Source organism: Mirounga angustirostris, unplaced genomic scaffold (assembly GCF_029215605.1).
Source record: "Mirounga angustirostris isolate CCGP_5_RB_7025 unplaced genomic scaffold, mMirAng1.0.hap1 SCAF_1, whole genome shotgun sequence".
Lineage (NCBI taxonomy): Eukaryota > Metazoa > Chordata > Mammalia > Carnivora > Phocidae > Mirounga > Mirounga angustirostris.
Genome location: NW_026991709.1, coordinates 205,024,578 through 205,046,937, shown reverse-complemented (window position 1 = coordinate 205,046,937; position 22,360 = coordinate 205,024,578). Strand labels below are relative to the sequence as shown.

The following is a 22,360-nucleotide window of genomic DNA, read 5'->3' as shown; positions in this document are numbered from 1 at the left end:
GTATATTGTATATGCAACGTATATATACGTACACACACATATGTATCCATTCATCTATTGATTGACATTTAGGTTGTTTCTATGTTTGGCTATTGTGAATAGAGCTGCAGTGAATATGGGAGTCCTAGTGAGACATTTAATCTCATGAGTAAAATTTCATGACTGTACATGAGCACAGTCTCATGATTTTGCATACCTGCTTTGGACCAACAGCTCCGGTCATAGTTTGGGTTCCCCCAAAAGCAGACTCTGTGACAAGGATTTCAGTGGAGGTAAGTTAATTTGGGAGGTGAGCCCAGAAAACACAAGTAGGGGAGTGGAGAAAGGAGAAAAGAAAGGAAAAGCAGCTACTAAAGCATGTGTTCTCAAGCAAGCTCTCACTGTGGCAGCTGGGGTTCATTCTCTCTGTTGATACAGCCTATAACATTCACTTCAGGGGGGTGGGAGAGCTGAGGTATGTAGACACCAAACCCAGCTGGTCACTGTCGAGGGCTGATCCTGGGGGCGTTAATTCCCCAGTAATCCTGGCCCACTGCACATGGGAGTAGAGAGCAGAGAAAGCCCTCAGACAGACGTGAGCACGGGCTGTTGGAAGTCAGGCTGATGTGCACTGACGTGGTCAGAGCAAGGTGATATGGACAGGGGATACTGACGGCATCTACTACACGTTGTTTTCCCCCTTGGTCTTGAACCACTCCTTCCCAGTCTCCTTCTCTTCCCCAACCCTGACACTGCAGCTGTCCAGGCTTCCATCTTGACTCTCTCCTCTCTCCCTAGCTGATCAGTACAATCATATGGAGGTAAATACCATCCCCATGCCAGAACTCCCCAAATCTACACTCTACATCAGTCATTCCCTCCGAAGGCCAGACCCATAATACCAACAATCAAAAGTCAATCAACATGAGGATGATGTCAGCAAAAATCCCAGGGTGATGACCTCCAAATATTCTCTCCTTCAGAAAGCAATGAGAAAACTGGAATTGGACAGTGAAGGTGAGTGCACAACCATGTGAATATACTATAATCCACAGAACTGTACATGTTTAAATGGTGAATGTATGAATTTATGTTTAAATGGTGAGTGGTGAATTTTATAGTATGTCTCAATTTAAAAATCAATCAATGTGGGGTGCCTGGCTGGCTCAGTTGGTAGAGCATGCAACTCTTGATCTCAGGGTTGTGAGTTTGAGCCCCACATTGGGTGTAGAGATTATTTAAAATAAAATCTTAAAGGGGTACCTGGGTGGCTCAGTCGGTCGAGCATATGACTCTTGGTTTCAGCTCAGGTCATGATCTCAGGGTCATGGGATATTAGTTATACCTCATAAAGTTGAACAAAAATGAATGAATGGATAGATGATAGATAGATGATAGATAGATAGATAGATGATAGACAGATAATAGGTAGATAATAGAAGAAAGAAAGAAAGAAAGAAAGAAAGAAAGAAAGAAAGAAAGAGAGAGAGAGAAAGAAAGGAAAGGCAGGTTGTAGGCAAGGCTGCTGCTGGACCTTGGAACTTGCAATGGTAGAGAGACTTTACCACCCCTTGGCCCCAGAAGGGCCAAGGAGAGGGAGAGGGAATAATTACCCAGACCCACAAAGGGCAGCTAGATGGAGAGCACCACAGCTACCCTGCAGGAGAGGAGCCAGAAATACATTCTATTCTCTAATCTTCCACCTCATTGGCCAAAACCAAGTGGAAGCCAGAGGATAAAGGAGCCCAATGATGTCATCTACTTGAGTCATCATCCCAAGCACAGAACAGCCCCAAGTCAGGCTCTACACTCAGCACAGAGTCTGCTTGAGGTTCTCTCTCTCCTTCTCCCTCTGCCCCTCCCACCCACTCATGTGATATAAATAAATAAATAAATAATTTTTTAAATAAATTTTTAAATAAAATAAAATCTTAAAAATAAATAAATATCAATCAATGTAATCCACCATATTAACAAGCAGGAAAAAAAGAAAGAGAATTATATAACTGTATCAACTGACACAGAAAAAGCACTTGACAAAATCCAACACCCATGCACGATAAAAACTGTTAGCAAGCTAGAAATAGAAGGGGTTGCCACAACTTGGCATGCTGCTTCTACAAAAACCTACCGCTAACATTCTACTTAAAGACTAAATGTTTGGGGTGCCTGGGTGGCTCAGTCTGTTAAGTGTCTGCCTTCGGCTCAGGTCATGGTCCCAGAGTCCTGGGATCGGGCTCCACATCCAGCTCTCTGCTCAGTGGGAGCCTGCTTCTCCCTCTTCCTCTGCCTGCTCCCCCTACTTGTGCTCATGCTCACTCTCTCTCTGTCAAATAAATAAATAAATAAAATCTTAAAAAAAAAAAAAGACTAAATGTTTTCCCCTAAGATGTAAAACAAGGCAAAGGTGTCTCCTTTCACCACTACTATTCAATATCATCCTGAGGTCCTACCCTATGAAATAAGGCAAGAAGTTCCTAGTCACGACACCAAAAGCTAGGAAATAAAAACATGTGTCCACTCAAAAACCCGTACACATAGTGTTTATAACAGCTCTACTCATAATTTCCAAAACCTGGAAACAACACAAAAGTCCATCAATGAGTAAATGGTCAAGCACACTGCAATACACCCTTGCAATGATGGAGCATTACTCAGTAAGAGAAAGAGGAAACTATTGGAATACACAACACCATAGATGGATCTCAAAGATCATTATGCTGAGTGAAAGAAGCAAATTTCAAAAGGTTACAGAATGTATGATTCCATTTTTTTGTTTTGTTTTGTTTTGTTTTTTGAAAAGACAAAACTAAAGGGATGAAGAGTAGATCAATGGTTGCCAAGGGTTAGCACTGGTGGGAAGGCATGACCACAAAAGCGCAGAGTGAGGAAGTTTCTTGGAGTGGTGGGGTTAGACGTAAATCCACATATGTGTTAAAACACAGATCTGTACATACACACAAAGTAAATTTTATAGTATGTTATACTGAAAACTAAAAAAAAAAAAAAAAGTTTAAATGGGAAAAAGATCTGAACACATACTTCACCAAAGATGATATGAGTCTCAAATGAGCACATGAAGAGATGTGCTTATTTTTAAATTAAACACAAATTAAAAACACAATGAAATACCACTATATCACCAGAATAGCTAACATTAAAAAAAAAAAACTGACAATATCAAGTGTTAACGAAGATGTGGAGCCCCTGGAACTCTCATACATCGCAGTGGGAATGCAAAATGGTACAGCCATTTGAGAAAACAGTTGGATAGTTTCTTATAAAGTTGACAAACACCATAAAACTTAGCCATCTCACTCCTAAGAAAAATGCCTAAGAGAAATGCAAACATGTCCACCCAATGAATGTTTACAGCAAATTCATTCATAACACCCAAAATTGAAAATTACCAAAATGTCCCTAAACTAACAAATGGATAAGCCAATTGCTGCATATCTGTAACACACATCATGCATACTGTTGTCAGCAATAAAAAGGAATACATGTGATACACATAATGATTGACGTATCTATTAACATGGATGAATCTCAAAAGCATTGAGTTTTAAAAGCCAGATTCAAAAGGCAACACACTACATGATTCCATGTGTATGAAACTCTACAAAAGGCAAAACTGTAGTGACAGACAGCGGATCCATGACTGCCAGAGCCAGAGGTGTGGGAGGGGATTGACTACACAAGGATGTGAGAAAACGTGATTGTGGTAGTGGTTTTATGACTGTATGCATTTGTCAAAACTCATCATGCTTTACACTTAAAATTGATTAACTTTATTATATGAGCCTGGGTGGCTCAGTCGGTTAAGCGTCTGCCTTCTGCTTAGGTCATGATCTCAGGGTCCTGGGATCGAGCTCTGCATTGGGCTCCCTGCTCAACAGAGAGTCTGCTTCTTCCACTGCCCCTCACCCTGCTTGTTCTCTCCCTCTCTTTCTTTCTCTCTCTCTCCCAAATAAATAAATAAAAATCTTGGGATGCCTGGATGGCTCAGTCGGTTGAGCATCTGCCTTCGGCTCGGGTCATGATCCCAGGGTCCTGGGATTGAGTCCTGGGTCAGGCTCCTTGCTCGGTAGGGGGCCTGCTTCTCCCTCTGCCTGTCACTCCCCCTGCTTGTTCTTTTTCTCTCTGACAAATAAATAAATAAAATCTTTTAAAAAAGGAATAAATAAAATAAAAATAATAATAACCTTTAAAAATATATTTATTATATGTTAGTTATAACTCATAAAGCTGAACAAAAATGAATGAATGGATAAATGATAAATAGATGATAGATAGATAGATAGATAGATAGATAGATAGATAGATAGATAGATAGATGATAGAGGAAAAAAAGACAGAAAAGAAAGAAAGAAGAAGAAAGAAGAAAGAAAGAAAGAAAGAAAGAAAGAAAGAAAGAAAGAAAGAAAGAAAGAAAGAGAAAGAAAGAAAGAAAGAAAGAAAGAAAGAAAGAAAGAAAGAAGGAAAGAAAGAAAGAAAGAAAGAAAGAAAGAAAGAAAGAAAGAAAGAAAGAAAGAAAGAAAGAAAGAGAGCAGGATGTAGGCAAGGCTGCTGCTGGACCTTGGAACTTGCAATGGTAGAGAGACTTTACCACCCCTAGGCCAGAAGGGCCAAGGAGAGGGAGAGGGAATAAATACCCAGACTCACAGAGGGCAGCTAGATGGAGAGCACCACAGCCACCCTACAGGAGAGGAGCCAGAAATACATTCTATTCTCTAATCTTCCATCTCATTGGCCAAACCCAAGCAGAAGCCAGCGGATAAAGGAGCCCAATGATGCCACCTACTTGAATCATCCTCCCAAGCACAGAACAGAGTGAAGGGTGAGGATAGATCTGGAGGGGCAAACAGCAGACACACAGCTGTTCTATCACTGTCTTTTCAGTCAAGAAGTCAATTAGGACAGGGGTGCCTGGGAGGCTTAGTTGGTTAAGCGTCCGACTCTTAATTTCGGCTCGGGTCACGATCTCAGGGTCATAGGATCAAGTCTCTCATCAAGCTCCATGCCCAGCAAGGAGTCTGCTTGAGATTCTCTCTCTCTCCCTCTGCCCCTACCCCCATACACAGACATGCTCTCTCTCTCTCTCCCTAAAATAAATAAGTAAACCTTAAAAAAAAGAAAAGAAAAGAAAAGAAATCAACTAGGATAATGAATCCAAATGTCTCTGAACTTGGTGGGTACCAGTAAAGTCACATGCACATGAATCTTTGAATCTCACCAGCTCATTGAGGCAGTGAGCAGGCTTCCTGTTCTCCCACCTGATATCGCTCCCCTAACCATTCCAGCGGGCCCCCAGAGCAGAGAAGTCTCACGTGTACTTACAAAAAGTTGGCTCCACCAGACACGCAAGTAGGTTCCCCCTTGTGGGACAAGCATCTCCAATGCCCTGTTTATATAAAGTCAGGGTTGCATGATAAAGTAAGCAAAGTGGGTGAAGAGAATGACTTTCTCCTCCTTTGAGTAGCACTCAGGAAGAAGGATCCCCAAACTTGCTTGCACCCCAACAGATATTTTTGTTTCTCCCCCTGAGTCAACTCATACACACAGCTAAGATGGACCTCTCTTGAGCCAAAGATTCAAGTGCAAAGAATTTATTTGAAAAATTATTCCAGAAATATCCAGTATGAACATTCCAAAAAGGAACATCCCAGAAAGTCCCAGTGAGGAAGAATTAGTTGCTGCCATGGGCCATGGGCTCAATCCCAATGGACATCCTCTGAGTCTATAGAACACACCTCTGAATTGCCCCCCACAGAGGAGCAAGGAAACTAGGGTGTTTATCCATTAACTCCCATCCACCCCACATTCTTGAGGGCAATTCCTGCCCCACACAAGAGAAAGCTCCCAGGTAGAGAGTTTTAGGGGTCCTGAAACTCAGTCAACATCTGGAATGGTAAGATCCAAAGGGACATATTGGCATGCCCACTATACATCCCCTAACTAGCCTGAAATTCCATAAGAGCAGAGAGTGGGCCATATAATTCACCATTCTACTCCCAACAACTAGTCCAGAATTTGGCATGCAGTAGGTGCCCAACAAGCAAGCAGAGGATAGATGAACATACATAAACTACACTTAAGACAACGATGAAAGAGATTGTCTTTCATCTCCAAATCTCCAAAGATTTAGCCAAAGGGAGGGAGGTAAACATGTATTAATTGCTTCAACAGAATGCCTACTTCTGCAAACCTGATTGTCCCTAAATTTACCACGCCCCACTCGAGTTTCAGAGCAGAGACTGATTGCTTTAAGAAATCAGCACATCCCACATCCCATTGCCATAGTAACTGGTTAGTACCGTGGTGCTCAAAAGCCATACCCCCCCCTCCCAGGGGACAATTGGCCACGTCCAGAGACATTTTCCGTTGTCACAATGGAAGAGGAGGGTGCTGCTGGCATCTAGTGGGTGGAGGCCAGGGGTGCTGTTAAAGTTTTACAATGCACAGGACAGCACCCATAGCAAAGAATGATCTGGCCCCAAATGTCAATACTGTCAATGTTGAGAAACCCTAAGTCAGAGGACAGATACATGATCCAATTGGGGCCAAAACAAAATCAACCTCAAAACTAAAAGCTTCTCAGGGCACCTGGGTGGCTCAGTTGGTTAAGTGTCTGCCTTCAGCTCAAGCCATGATCCTGGGATCCTGGGATTGAGCCCCATGTCGGGCTCCCTGCTCAGCAGGGAGATTGCTTCTCCCTCTCCCTCTGCCCCTCCCACCCCCACTTGTGCTCTCGCTCTCTCGCTCTCTCTCTCTCTCAAATAAATAAATAAAATCTTAAAAAAAAAAAAACCTAGAAGCTTCTTGATTCTCTGGAAAGTGCAACAGGGTCTATGTTCTTTGCACTTATTTTGCTAACACACAAGGAGGGTTAGAATTGTGTGGGTGGGAAGAGATGTTAGGTTGGGTCTTATGTGGAGCCTGAGGGTGAAACTGAGGCCCAGAGAAAAGTCTGTAGAGATCAAGAGAAATTCAGCCCTTGTTCACCTCATTGGAGCCACTAGACCAAATCTCCCCTGAAGCTGGGCCTCTTTAGCTATATGAGCTAATAAATTCCTTTTCTGCTTAAGCCAATTGAGTTGGCTTTTGTGTCCCTTGCAACCAAGAGCACTCCAAATGGATAGAGTAAGCAGTCAGCTAGATGTGGGAGGGGAACAAATGCTTTCCAACTGATCAAAAGGGCGAAACCAAGTTCCAAGCAGCAGAGAAAGCCTGGTGGGGGGCGGAGGGGATACGCATGCATTCTCCCCTACAACTGCTGCCCTCCCGTAACCTCTAGCTTCCTAGTAATACATTTACCTTGGGGCGCCTGGGTGGCTCAGTCGGTTAAGCGTCTGCCTTCGGCTCAGGTCATGATCCCAGGGTCCTGGGATCGAGCCCCGCATCAGGCTCCCTGCTCTGCGGGAAGCCTGCTTCTCCCTCTCCCACTCCCCCTGTTTGTGTTCCCTCTCTCGCTCTCTCTCTGTCAAATAAATAAATCTTTAAAAAAAAAAAATACATTTACCTTGCGGTTTTGACACCCTCTGCAGGGGAGAGCTGCCAGGACGGTTCCACAAGGATCATGGGGGGGGGGGCCCGAGTCCCCCCACCTGACAAGTAGGAGTCACTTAGATGATGGGAGGCAGCCCCCGGCAGAGACTTCCCTAGCTGTGTGCCATGTTTTAACCTTATAAAATTGATGAGAGCAAAAGGGAAAGAAACCTATTATAAAGCAGGTAAATGGAGAGGCTTCTTTTGTATCCCAAGTGTGTCTTCCTCAACCGACCAAGCTGTAATGTAGTATTGATTTGACGGAACCTCCAATTCAGGGATGTCTGTCTCAAAATGGTTCCAAATGATTTTATACTGCAAAATAAAGCCAAACTCCGGAAACCAGAAAACGAGAGAGAGAGGGAGACCGCCCCAGCTATGACCTATGACCCATGCAAGTACAAAAGCAAGACAACCCTGACCCCTGGCACAGTTGCCACCTCTGGACCTGCCCGCTCTCCCTTCTTGAGAGTATACTTCCTCTTTAACTGCTGTCAAACTCTTGCTTGAGAATTTAGCTCTGAATCCTTTCTCAGCCAAACTCAAGAACCAAGAACCGAGGTCAGCGTGGAGAGGCAGGGAAGGGACCCGGCCAATGACAAAATGACAGGAGGAATCAATGAACGTTATCCCATCCTCCTTTCCTGGAGGGTCCCGGTGTAAACACAACCTCGTTTGGGGGCACGAATGATTGCAAGACACGGAAACCCACCCACGCTGGTATATGTAAGGGAGAATCTCTATTCCGCGGTGCAGCGTTGTCTCCAGAACCCAAGGGAGCATGAGGTAGAGGTGAGATCCCTGCAGAACCAGCATCGGGCATTTAGGAGGCAATGAATAAGTACCTGTGGATGTCAACGGGATACATGCTGAATTAACCGGAATTGACGCTCCCTCTGGAACTGAGATACTGCCTCCAACTCCCTGGAGCTCATCTCACCTTTTCCCTGCACTGCAGCCCCACTCTTCTGCTCTGTTTGCTCATCTGTACTCACCACCCCAAACTGGCCACCCATATTTCTCCATCTGCCCTTGGCCGTAGAAGTTCCAACAACTGACGGCTTGCTTAGCATCTCCATTAAAGAACTTCCGGGGCAAGGGACTCTGATTGGCTCACCTTGAGTCAGGTGACCACCTCTGAGCCAATCAGTGGAGTCATCTGCCAAAGGCGGAAGCCGGAGCAAGCTCACAAGCCAAATAGGTTCACCCCAAGGCGGGGGGGAGCTCACACGCTGGCCCTGGAGATACGGAAGGCCCACCAGTACCACCCCCCACTTTACCTGGACGCAGACCAGTGACACGGAGTGTTAACTATTCCTTTATTAGGTGGTGAGGGGAGTGGGGGCTGTACAATGCAAGGCCCGGGAATTTAGCTAACACGGGGATTGTGACCCGAAACCACATTACAAAAATAGCCTAAAAATACTTCTATTCTGCCCCGGGGCTGGGCCAGGGGAGTGCCAGGAGGAGGGGGGCGCCACCCAGGCGGCTCCTTCCCTCCCTGCCGTCCCATATTTACAGGGAAACAAAGTGAAACGCACACATCTCCCCTGGTCCTCGTGTTCTCACCAGCCTCCCCCACCCAGTTCACCAAGGGAGTGGCCCAGGCTCTAGGGTTGGGGGACCGGGGGCAGGCTCTCCGGGCCAGAAGGGCCCTTCCCCCCGCAAAGCTATCGAACAAGTTCCATCTGGAATGCAGTGAAGTGAGGGAGGTGGGATAGGAAAGAGGCTCCCAAGTCTCACCCGACCCCTGCCCCGGAGGGTGCGCCCAAGGGTGCCTACTTGGTACACACCAGGGTTGTGTACTCGGTACACAGGATCCTGGTCATGCCTGTGTACTCGGTACACAGAATCCAGCTTGGCCGAATGGGCCCACAGACTCAGCCCCACGGGGGCACTGGGGGGTTTGCAGGGGCAGGGAGTGTCTCCATATATATATTTTGTAAAAAATAATAATAATAATAAGTTTGCTTAAATGAATTTGTTTCTATACAAAATGTAAAAAAAAAATAATAATAATCCACTCGTGTCAGAGTGTAAGGAGAGAGACCAGAGGAGGCAGGAAGGGAAGGAGGGAAGGAAGAATGGGGAAGGGGAGTGCAGGAGGAGGTCCCAGGCTCATCACAAGGCTCAGAGGGCGGGGGTCAGCCCGCACCCCCTATAAATAAGGAGGACTGAAAAAGCCTAGGCTGGTGACCTATCTCAGTCAGCTTCAAGGGGGGTGGGAGGGATACAGGAGGGCTGGGAGAGAGAGAAGAGAATGGAAAGGTCTAAAAAGAAAGGGAGAGAGTCAGGATGGGATATCTGTTCAGCCCCCCAAAATCCAGGAACTGAAGAGCCTTCAGGCCAACACCTGCCTCTTGGGGGTGACTTCCGGTTGGGGCCCCAGCTGGGTCTGGGCCTGAGCTAGGGGGCCTGGGACGGAAAGGGGGAGCGGCTGGGCAGGCAACGCCCCAGCGGCTGTGGCCGTAGGCCCGGTGGCAGTGGCTGGGCTGGGCGTGGAGTCTGACCAGTCCGAGAGGGAGGGAGGTGAGGGGCTGGCCCAGTGCTCGGGGGACTCGGGGGATGGGGTCAGGTAAGGGTGCTCACTCGGAACCCTCAGGAAGCGGGCCTTGGGGGGGCTGCCGTGGGCGCCGGCTGCCGGGTACTCCTCGGCGTGTCCCGGGGCTGCCAGATATGGCGGGGGCCGCTCCTGGGGGGACACGGGGGTCCCGGGATTCAGCAGCTGGGGTCCCGGCGCCAGCGGCAGCAGGAATGAGGGGCCTGGCGGGGCAGGTGGAGGCAGCCGGGCCCAGTCGAGGGGAACAGCCACGGGGTTCAGCAAACCCAAGCTGAGCACGCAGCCCCCAGGGGGCTGGCGCCCTAAACCCGCCCGGCCCGCGCCACCAATCTGAGCCAGGGACACGGCCGTGGCGGTGGCTGCTGCATAGGGCCCCTCGAGGGAGAAGCCACCAGGGGACGCAGGGGGCCCACCGAAGGGCCGCGGGGAGTCCAGCGAGTCCACGGGCGACAGCGTGACTGAGCTCTCAGCCAGGGGACCCGGGCAGGCCAGTGTCAGCTTCTTGCCCCGCCCCCGGGTGCCCTGTGGCCCCAGACCCGTCTTCCCCGGTGGCCTCCGGCTCTTCTTGCCCCCCGACTGTGCCACCTTGAGGCCAGGGAGGAAGGCCCCGGGTGGACAGAGGAGGGGCCCCAGGCCATGAGGACCGTGAGGGCTGCGGGGCCCACTGGGCTGGTCCAGCAGACGCACGATGTCCTGGTGTAGCCGCTCCTGGGCCACATCCCGCGGCAGCCTGTCCAGGTGGTCTGTGATCTCACGGTTGGCAAAGTGGTCCAGCAGCAGTTTGGCAGCCTCATAGCTGCCCTCACGGGCGGCCAGAAACAGTGGAGTTTCCTCCTAAGCGGGGTGGGGTGCAGAACCCCCGAGATGTCAGCATTGCAAGAGCCAGGATTAACCCCTGGCTAAGGTCTCAGGTGGACACTAGCCCCTGGTGGACACTAAAAGCGAAGAATTCACACTCTCCAGCCCAACAGGGTTGGTTGGAATCCCAGCTCTGCTAAGGGAAAACTGGGCAAGTTCTTTCTTTTAAAGCACTTTCATCCAGGACCTACTAAGCACCATGCCCCAGAGCCAGGACTAGGGCAAGGAAAGTGAGACACTTGCTTTAGGCACAAAATTTAAGGGGTGTCAAAAACCAATCATCAAAATAAATGATATTTTAATGCATTACTTTTTAAATTAAGATTATTGCAAAAAAAATCCATAATGAATAAAATATCAAAATGTCAGATGAGGACAGAATCTACCCTGTGCCCCTCTGACCTTCACTCTTCCCATTTATAAAATGAGGAGAGTAATTCCACCTTGCAAGGGTTTTAAAACAATGATCATAACAGTTATGTTTTACTGAGGATCTGCTAAGCATTTTACAAATTTCACTGAATCCTCAGGAGACAAAAGTGAGGTGGGTACTGGTGCTTCCCCACTTCACAGATGAGGACAATAAAGTTCAGAGATGTTAAGCAATTTGCCCAAGGTCACAAAGCAACTGCCAGACGCTTTCTCCTCTGATTCACTGTTGGAGGCTGGTAGGTCCAAATCCTATCCCCGAAACCTGGCTGCAGGCAGGATGAATACCCCCACTAACCTACCCCACCCTGCTCTTTGCCACATTTAGGGGGTTGTGCCAGGGCTAACTGCCTGGTGAGTCAAGGGCTGGGGCTCACCTTGCTATCCTGCATGTCCTTGTTGGCTCCATTTTTGAGCAGGGCCAAGGTGGCCTCCACATTGTTGACGGCTGCTGCCCAGTGTAAGGCTGATTTCCCTGGGGGGTGGGGGGAGAGGTCAGAGTTAGAACTGGGTTCATTTGGGCGCCTGGGTGGCTCAGTTGGTTGGGTGACTGCCTTCGGCTCGGGTCGTGATCCTGGAGTCCTGGGATCGAGTCCCGCATCGGGCTCCCTGCTCAGCAGGGAGTCTGCTTCTCCCTCTGACCCTCCTCCCTCTCATGCTCTCTGTCTCTCATTCTCTCTCTCTCAAATAAATAAATAAATAAATAAATAAATAAATAAATAAAAAGAACTGGGTTCATTTGCTAGAATCCCATGGCAGAGGAAAAGGAAGTATCTAGAATATAGCCGGGGGGGGGGGGGGGGCGGGGGAGAAGACCTGCCACAGAGTGTCTGAACATGCGTTTGTGTCCATGTATGTGGAGTGACTCTCTCCAAGGGACCTACAGCGTGTGACTGTCCATACACAGGGGAGTACTATGGGGGTGCTGGTTGTAGCTAGAGCTGTGCTTGTCCAGTGCAGTAGCCACCAGGCACATACTGCTCCTTAGATTTAAATTAATTACAACTAAACAGCATAGGTGCCAAGACCATTTAATGAGAATAGGAGAGCCTTCTCAACAAATGGTCTGGGACACCTGGCTCTCCACATGCAAAAGAATGAAGTTGGATCCCTACCTCACACCAAATACAAAAACTAACTCAAAATGAATCAAAGACCTAAACGTAAGAGCTCAAACTACAAAACATTCAGAGGAAAACATAGGAGTAAAACTTCATGACCTTGAATTAGGCAAAGGATTCTCAGATATGATAACAAAAAACAAGCAGCAATAACAAGAGAAATAGATAAATTGGACACCACCAAAATTAAAATGTTTGTGCTTCTAAGTGAAAAGAAACCCTACAAAATGGGAAAAATAGTTATAAACCACGTACCTAATAAGAGACTTACACCTAGAACATATAAAGAACTCATAACTCAATAATAAAAAGACAAAAACCCACTATGTTAACTATACTGGAATTAAAAATTTTTTTAAAATAAAATAGGGCGGGGCGCCTGGGTGGCTCAGTTGGTTAAGCGACTGCCTTCAGCTCAGGTCATGATCCTGGAGTCCCTGGATCGAGTCCCACATAGGGCTCCCTGCTCGGCAGGGAGTGTGCTTCTCCCTCTGACCCTCCCCCCTCTCATGTGCTCTCTCTCATTCTCTCTCTCTCAAATAAATAAATAAAACCTTTAAAAAAATAAATAAATAAAATAAAATAAAATAAAATAGGGCGCCTGGGTGGCTCAGTTGTTGAGCGTCTGCCTTCAGCTCGGGTCATGATCCCAGGGTCCTGGGATCAAGCCCCGCATCGGGCTCCCTGCTCGGCGGGAAGCCTGCTTCTCCCTCTCCCACTCCCCCTGCTTGTGTTCCTGCTCTCGCTGTGTCTCTCTCTGTCAAAAAAAATAAATAAAATCTTTAAAAATAAATAAATAAATAAAAATAAAAATAAAATAAAAAGACCCAAAAAATGGCAAAAACCCAATTTAAAAATGTCAAAGGATCAGAATAGACATTTCTCCAAAGAAGATCTACAAATGGCCAATAAGCACAGGGAAACACACTCGATATCACTAGCCATCAGGGAAATAAAAATCAAAAACACAATGAGATACCAATTCACACCCACGAGGAAGGCTAGCACAAACGACAGACAATAACATCTGTTTGGGAGGATGTGAAGAAACTGGAACAACTGGAACCCTCATACACTGCTGGCAGGGACATCAAACAGGGGCAGGAGTTATGGAAAACAGTCAGGCCACTCCTCACAAGGTTCAACACAGAGTGATCACATGACCATACGATACAACCCAGACCCAGCAATTCTGCTCCTGGATGTTTACCCAAGAGAAATGAAAACCACATGTCTACACCGAAACTTGTACACAAATGTTCATAGCAGCAATAGCCAAAAAGTAGAAACTCCCCTAGTGTCCATCAACGGATAAACTGATAAACAAAATGTATATCCATACAACGGAATATTATTTGATCATTAAAAAATTACAAATTAAAAGTACTGGTCCCTGCTACCGCACTTTGTAAACCTTAAAAACAATATGCTGAGCGAAAGAAGCCAGTCAAAAAAGACCACATATTATTTGATTCCACTTAGAGGAAATATTCAAAGTAGGCAAATCCATCGAGAGAGAAAGTACGTTCGTTAGTGGTTGCCCAGAGCTAGGAAGACAAGATTGGAGGGGGTCAGCTAACGGTGAGAGCTTGTTTTCCAGGTGATGAAAATGTTATAAAATGTATTATGAGGATAGTAGCACAACTATGTGATTATACTAAAAGCCACTGGATGTTATACTTTCAATGGCTGAATTGTATGGTATGTGGATTATATCTAAATAAAGCCTTAAAAAAAAAAAAAAAGGCAGGCAAAAGAAAGGTTAAAAAATTAAATGAGGGCGCCTGGGTGGCTCAGTCGGTTAAGCGTCTGCCTTCGGCTCAGGTCATGATCCCGGGGTCCTGGGATCGAGCCCCCGTGTCGGGTTCCCTGCTCAGCGAGGAGTCTGCTTCTCCCTCTGCCTCTGCCCCTACCCCCAACGCTCTCTCTCTCTCTCTCTCAAATAAATAAATAAAATCTTAAAAAAAAAAAAAACTAAATGAAATAAGACATTTGGCTCTTCCTTGACCCTAGCCACATTTCAAGGGCCCAAAACCACCACACTGGACAGCAGAGACCAAGAATAGTTCCATCTTCACAGGAAGTTCTATTGGACAGCGGTCCTCCAGAGCCCCAGTTCTCAACCGGGGTGATCCCCCCACCCAGGGGCATTTGCCAATGTCTGAAGACATTTTGGGTTGTCACAACTAGGGAGTGGGGTGCTGCTAGCATCTAGCGGGTCAAGGCCAGGGATGCCGGCTTAATACCCTACATTGCAAGGACAGCCCTCCGCGCAGAGAATCATCCAACCCAAAGTGTAAATGGTGTAGAGGTTGAGAACACCTGCTTCAAAGGATGTTTATGAGCATCTGGGTGTGTCTGCAGCTATGTGAGGTGCTGTGGTCATGAGGGCAGGTTATGAATCTGCACCAGCGGGGACCTGGGCCGGCAAGCCGCCTCCACAGAGGTAGTTACATCACGTGGGGATTTGGCCAATGTGCAAACGTAGTATGCCAGCTGTCCAGCAGAGGGCAGCAGAGTAAGTTCTTCTGACAAAGCAGATGGAAATGAAGTGTCTTGGGGAAGGCCACCTTTTTCTAAGTCACTGAGGTGTCATATGGGCTAGGGGATGCCATAAAAAAAGAAAAAAAAAAGCATGTGAGTTTAAGTCCGTGTCGAAGCCCTATTATATGTGCATGAGTTTCAGTGATCGGGTCTCAAGATAATTCACATAATTCACATACCATACAAGACAGTCGGGGCCCAGGTGATACCCTCTCAGCCTCCACCCACTGCTACTCCCCACAGCTTACCAAGCTCATCCACAGCATTGACATCAGCATGGCTGGCAATGAGCTCTTCCACCATGCCCTCCACCGCCAGGCGGGCGGCCAGAATTAGTGCCGTAGAGCCATCCGCCATGCGGGCATCCAGGTCTGTGGAGCGGTTCCGGATGAGAATCTAGAAGAGAAAGCATGCAGAAGGGAGGGTCATGGCAGAAACAGAGGGACCAGGAGCATCTGAAAGTCCTCTGAGTTCCCCGACCCCCCCATCCCCTAGACTCCATGAAGTTCGGGAAGCAGCTACCTGCCAGCCACCGTATATCACCACTTAACAAATGAGAAAAACAAAGCTCTATTTTGCAGGACCAGGGCTCAAACCCAGGTCTGCCTGATGCCTGTGCAAGCTCCAAAGTCCAAAGGGGCAGGTGCATTTCACCTGGAACACGCCCTGGGCATCCGCGGTGACTGCAGTGTGCAAAGGAGTGCGCCCTGAGTGGTCCTGGGCATTGGTGTCTGCCCCAGCATCCAGCAACCGCTTGGCTGCATCAGCCCGGGCGTAGCGGGCAGCCAGGTGCAGGGCTGTCTCGCCTGTGCGGTCAGTCCGTGCCCCAAGCTGGGCTCCCTGGCAGATCAAGTCTGAGATGATGCTGGCTGATGTGTCTTCTGCCTCATCCTCCTCAGTGGGCATTGGCTCCAGGGCCCCCCCACAGAAGGAGGCCAGCATCAGTGGAGTGAAGCCATCTGCGGGGACCAGGAGTATGTCACAAGGGAGGTGGGCACAGGGGCCTTTCCAGGGACTACTACTGAGGGCACTGCATTAGGAGGAAGTGGGACACATGGGAACACAAGAGGGAATGGCATGCGCGTGGGCACACACACACACATACACACACCTGTGTCAGGTACCCCAGAAACCAACCCAGGATGAGGATTCACAGGCAGCCCTTCCGTGATTTGTCACAGTAGAGGATCCAGGAGGGAGGGAGGGAGGAGCAAGCATTCAGTCTCAGGCAAATTTCCAGGGGTTACTTCAGCCTGATCCTGAAGGGGGACTCTGGAGGCTGAACTGTACCTCAAGCTGTAATCTGGCTCCAGGCAAAGGAGCTGTGCCTTTCACACGCCCCCACCCACTGGTTAAGAGCCACCCCAGGGACATAAAATCCCAGGCACCTCAGACCCTGGTAGCCTGAGGAATTTCAAAAGAGAGCCATAGATGCAGGCCGTTTGGAACAAAAGCAAAATGAGCTGGGGGAGGACTACCTTGAAATGTGGCAAAGACGGATCCAAGAGGATCCAAATAATGTGATCTGCTACCCTCCGCATGAGCATTTGCACCTGTTTCCCTTAGGGAGCCACGTGCACCCCATTCCCCATCTTCAAGCCCTGGGTAGCGCTAAACCCAGTCCTTGGCTCGAGGAGAGGTCTTAGCCCCGCCCCCTGCAGTCAATCTGCATATTCCAGCCCCCAGGGCGCACTGATTAGTTGAGGGATGGGCATGTGACTGCAGCCCATCCAATCAGAAGTCATCTGGGACGTCTGCTGGTGCCCCTACTGGTCTGGCCTGCCGCTACAGTACCCCCAGGAGAAAGCCTCCCCAGGCTGGAGCCACGAGGCCGTGAGTCCTGGACCCAAATATCCATGATGCTTCCAGTTACCCGAGCCAGTAAACTAGTTTGAGTTGGGCTATCATCACAACCCGGAGTCCTGATTAACACACACCCCCACAGACGGATGCTGGACACACCCTACTCTCCCCAGAACCCAGACCCTGATGCAACTTTTCAGAAGTAGGATGGGGAAGGGGCATCCTTGGCGGGGAGGCCCCATGGCTGACCTGGGCCTCGCACATTGACATCCATGCCATCAGCATCCACATCGCCCTGCGGGGGTGTCAGGGCCATGGCTGGTGCCACACGGATGTCTGCGGCAACCAGGTGGTGTTGGGTCCACTGGCGGCAATCCACAGCATCCTCAGCCCCCACACAGGGCTCCTCTACCTGGAGGAAAAGGACCAGGGCTCTCACAAAGAGTTGGGAGAGAGACAGTCAGAGGGACAGTCTGGGCGCCCTCACAGGTTCCTCTCATGGAGGTGCGCATTCACAGCCCCAAGAAACCCTGAATATCCTGCTTCTCTTATACATACGGAAACAGGAAATTGACATACTGGAGGTCACAAAACTCGTAAAAGGAAGAACTGGGATTCTACTCTGGGTTGGAAGTGGGGAGGGCTAGGAACCCAAGGAGGTGATCAAGGAAGAGACCCAGAGCATAGCACCTGTCAGCACACACCTGTCTATCCACGAGAGAACAATCCCATGACAACTGTATCAAGGAGAACAAAATACTTAGAATTAAATTTAACAGAAGAAATGCAAAACTTGTATTCTGGAAACTATAAATCACACTGGTAAAAGAAATGTGGGGGTGGCGGGGTGATCCTTTATGGATCAATTTTAATCTGAGAAAAGGGCGATTGGGTGGGAGGGAAAGAGAGAAGCAGGGAGAAGCTCTGGATACCTTGTGGGGCTCCTACCCAGTACCATGAACATGAACATGAGGTATCAGGTCAGAACAGTCATACACAAATGTATCGATTTACCTTCACAAGCAGAGCACCTGGGCCCCTGGCGGGGGCTTGATAAATTTCAGGCTCAGGGTCCAAAAGGCATAATGATGTTATGAAAACAGGACAGAGTATTCTTAACTAGCCTGCCAGGACATTTAAGAGCCTCAGGCACCAAACACAGCCTGATCAAGCCAGACCTAAGCTTAAGGACCCAGCTAGAGAGTTTAATTTCATGGAAGGGGAGAGCCAGGTGATGGACAGCTGTCCCATCCTCCCTCACCCTTTCTGGTTAGCTGTCCATCAGCTGGCAGATCACACTAGAGCTCTGAGCTTCTCATTAGCAAAATCAGGATAATGCTGTCATTCTGCAATCCAAAAATGCCATCAAAAACATATTGCACTATCTACTTAATACCCACTTTGGGATGAGAAAGAAAAAGAAAAGCCTGAGGTGAACAGATTTCTTCAGGTGTCAACTGTAATAGATGTCTCCATTTCACAAACATTAAAATCTAGGCAGGGGGTGCCCCGGTGGCTCTGTCAGTTAAGCATCAGACTCTTGGTTTTGGCTCAGGTCACGACCTCAGGGTGGTGAGATTGAGCCTCAGATCGGGCTCCAAGCTCAGCACAGTCTGCTTGGATTCTCTCTCCCTCTTCCTCTGCCCCTCCCCTGCTTGTGCGTGCACTCTCGCTCACTGGCGCTCTCTCTCTCCCTCTCTCTCTCTCATAAATAAAGGGGAGAGGCAGGCTGAGAACTGCCTCTAGGCAGGGAGAGGCAGCTGAGAACTGAGGTGTATATTAATAGCTGCTTTATAGGGTCCTCATAAAGATGAAATAAGATGCTCGTGTGTATATTCAAGACATTCAGCAAGTAGAAAGAAATGCTAGCAGGAACCTGTTACAGACAGAACAGTGCTTCCCCAAAAGTCATATGTTGAAGCCCTAACCTCCAACATGATTATATTTGGACGTAGGACTTTAAGGAGGTAATTAAGCTGAAACAAGGGCATAAGGGTGGGGCCCTAATGCAATAGGACTGACATCCTTGTAAGAAAAGGCAGAAACACCAGGGCTCTCCCCCTCCAGGCACACGGAGGAATGCCGTGTGAGGACACATGGAGAAGGCAGCTGTCTGCAAGGCCAGAAGAGAGCCCTAACCAAGAACCAACCCTGCCAGCACCCTGATCTTGGACTTCCAGCCCGCAGAACTGTGAGAAAATAGGGATCTGTTGTTTAAGCCCCACAGTCTGTGGTATTTCATAATGGCAGCCCAAGTTGACTAAGACAGAGTCCATGGGTGTGGTCCCAGCAGAGGACAAGGTGTTTAAAACCAGCTAGGAGCACTTTCAGCCCGGGCACACTGGACAAAGTTGGACCCAGCAGAGAGAAAGCAGAGTCGCTGTCTGGGCCAGGGGCTCCCCTCAAGGAAGACCCCCACCCTGGCCTGGGAGCAGGGGCCTGGTTAGAGAGGGGCAGGATGGGGCGGATGCCATGACTGTTCCCCAGAGCCGAGGAGAGCAGAGATTTCCCCTGACTCTCCCCCTGGCAATTGGGGCCTCCACCCAGGACCCTGAGGGCAGGGGTCAGAGAAAGGGGCACAACCTTCAGTCGCTTAGCCTCTGGGCACTCCGTGTCCATCCAGTCTGTGGCCACCTCCCCCATCAGACTCTCGCTCTTGGCCATGTTCCTGTGGGGACAATGGGAAGGGGGCAGGGGAAAAGAGAAAATGGAGATGTGCAACCTGATAGGAGGATTTGGGGTGGGGTCAGAGAAGAGCTCCCAGAGGCCAGGTCTGGGTCTGGGGTTGGGTTCTGGGGTCCTGGGTCAGTAGGCACAGGAGACAGGGTCAAGATACAGGGTCCAAAGAGGGGACGCAGGATGAAGTCAAGGTCACAGTGGGGGGTAGTCAGAGGTTATGATGGGTGGCAGCCAGGGTCTTAAAGTAGAATTGGGGAAGGGACAGGAGTGGGGTCAGGGGTCAGAACAGTAGGCTATGGGATAGGTGAGGGTGACAAGCATGTAGCAGGGATTATAGAAGATGACATGAGAATGCAGTTGTCCTCACCACAGGTGAGAGATGCAGCCAGGATCAAGGAGGCTGTATTGAGGAGTAAGGAGGTCATGGGGTCACAGGAGAGGGGTAAATTCAGGGGTTAGGTAGGGTGGGGTTGTGGGTCTTGAGGGACACATCAGGGAGTTGGAGGCAAGGCCCAGGGCCAAGGCCAGGATTGAGGATCATGGAGAATGAACACTGAGTTGGGGGTGGAAAGAGGGTCAGAATGGGGTCAAAGGTCAGAGTGAGTTAGAGTTAGAGGTGGTACCGGGGGGTCACAGAGGATAGGGTCAGGGGTCAGTGAGGCGTTGAGGTGCAAACAGGGATCATGAGGCCAGCAGTCATGTGGGAACAAATTTGAGTATTAGGGTGAAGTCAGAGAGGCCAGGATCAGGGCAGGGTCACGGTGGGGTCAGAGTAGGATTTGAGTCAAGGGAACTGAGATACAGGAAATGGGGTGAGGGAGGTCATGAGTCGGGGTGATCCCCAGGGATCATGGAGTCAGTCAGTGGTCAAGGGGATGAGCACAGGGGTCTGGGCCGGAGTCTGAAGTTAGGGTCTGCTGGGGATGAGAGGTCAGAATCAGGTCAAAGTGGGCTCAAGGGCTCCCGAGAACCGCCCCCCACACACAGGCATGGGGAGTGGGCAGGGTCCTTACTTCATGCCCAGCGCGTCTTGGCCCACGGGCTCCCGCCGGCCCTTGTGGCCGGCAGCCACATCCTTGTGGAGCGCGAAGCCCTCGGGGAACCAGAGGGTGCTGTGCTCGCGCTTGCGCCGGGCCACCATGACACCCAGGACGAGGATGACCAGCAGGAAGACGGCGCTGGCGGCCAGCAGGGGAAGCAAGGGCACGCTTGGCTCTGGCAGCTCCAGCGGCTCCCCTGTGGGCGGGAACAGGGGGGCGGGGCTTCAACCACAGGCCAGGGCCCGCCCCCCGCGGAGCCCCGGCTCCACCCCCGCCACCCACCGGGCCGGGCCTCACCCCGCACGGCGCGCAGCGGGTACGGGAAGTCAAGGCGCTCCACGGCCGACAGCGCTCCCAGGTAGTCGGCCGCGCTCTGCGCATCGGGGAAGCAGTGGTCATTCTCGGGCGACTGCAGGCACAGCCGGTTGTCAATCTCCAGCATCACCACAGAGCTGCAGGGACACGAGGGAAGGACAGGCAGGTTCCATGGGGCACCTGCTGTAAGCCAGGCACGGAGCCCCATCCCAGGGGCTCAGAGGAGTCCTCTCCTCTCACCATGCTGCCAGGGCCCACCTGCCCCCAGTCTGGCATCCAACCCACCACACCCCGAAACCAGTCTTGCTGTGGCCACCAGTGTCCCCTTGGCCATGAACCCAGTGGGCATTGTTTTCATGTCAGCACCTCTAGTGGATGCCGTTGGCGCCCACCCAGGTCTGCAGCTTCTAACAGCTGACAGCCGCTCTTCTCCAGAAAACTGACCTCAGCAAAGTGGGGACCTCTTCACTTGGGAGGTGACACCCCTTAGGGCAGCCCTCAGCCCATGACTGGCGGGTACAGGGTATACAAAGTGGCCCTTCTGTCTCAAGGGGGGACTGACTCTGGGGTGCTATTCACACTCTAGAGCTCCCTGAGGGATCACACTGAGGCCAGACTGAGACCCCTTCCTGCCCCATCCTGCGTCCCTCATCCCCTCTCCTGAGAGCACCCCTTCCATGCGGCACATACATCTGAATCCCCATCTCAGACTCTCCAAACTCCCTCTTGCCTTGAGATCCCTAGTGCCGCATGGCTCAGTTCTCCTCCTATCTCTCTGGCTACTCCTTCTCCTCTTTTTTGAGCTGATTTCCCTCAACCAATCCTTAGGTCTCAATGTCCCCAGATCATTCTTCTGTCTCCACTTCTCTGAGTTCCTCCCATGGCTTCAACACCCTTTTATCTTTCTTGTCCATGTCTTCAGCCTCTGGCTGTCTCCTGGGGGGGGGAGGCTCCACGATACCCCCAGACTCCTCAGATTCTGCAAGCCTGAATGTGACCCCTGTTTAACATCCTGTGTCCTTATCTTGATGAGACACGCCCCCCCCCCCCCGGCCCCACCGCCCCCAGATACCCTATCCCCACACCCAGGGAACATCCAGGGACTGGTAGGTCAGCCACCCGACTCCATCCACTCCTCCCTTCCAGCTGTCCCTGTCAGAGCCCCTGTCCTCCATCTCTAGAATCCGGCTCTCCTCTGTCAGGCCCCCCCCCCCCCCCCCCCCCGCACCCCCGCTCAGAGGCCACACCTCCCTTCTGGCCTCTCTCCCAGGCCACCACCAGGACAATTCTGTTTTCCATTTCTAAAAAAAAAAAAAAAAAAAAAAAAAGCAAAAACTACACATGCCCTTAACCACTCTGCTCCCCAGAGGACCCTTGCCGGTACCCGGAGGCACTTCTGGTTGTCACATCTTGCGGGGGGGGGGGGGGGGGGGGGGGGCGTGGAGGGGGCTGCTACCCTCACGTAGTGAGTGGGTGGAGGCCAA

At 49.9% G+C, this 22,360-nt stretch overlaps 1 protein-coding gene across 1 annotated transcript in view; it reads right to left on the bottom strand.

Annotated features, from left to right (window-relative positions):
* Positions 1-8,832: 8,832 nt before the first annotated feature.
* Positions 8,833-22,360, bottom strand: part of NOTCH3 (notch receptor 3) — a 32,251-nt gene continuing 18,723 nt past the window's right edge. The window contains exons 26-33 of the mRNA XM_045862823.3: positions 20,859-21,013; positions 20,535-20,757; positions 19,426-19,510; positions 17,092-17,254; positions 15,694-15,998; positions 15,288-15,435; positions 11,752-11,849; positions 8,833-10,921 (exon numbers count right to left, since the gene is read on the bottom strand). Coding sequence (XP_045718779.1) covers positions 9,869-10,921; positions 11,752-11,849; positions 15,288-15,435; positions 15,694-15,998; positions 17,092-17,254; positions 19,426-19,510; positions 20,535-20,757; positions 20,859-21,013 — 2,230 coding nt within the window. The 3' untranslated portion in view covers positions 8,833-9,868. The remainder of the gene's footprint in view (positions 10,922-11,751; positions 11,850-15,287; positions 15,436-15,693; positions 15,999-17,091; positions 17,255-19,425; positions 19,511-20,534; positions 20,758-20,858; positions 21,014-22,360) is intronic.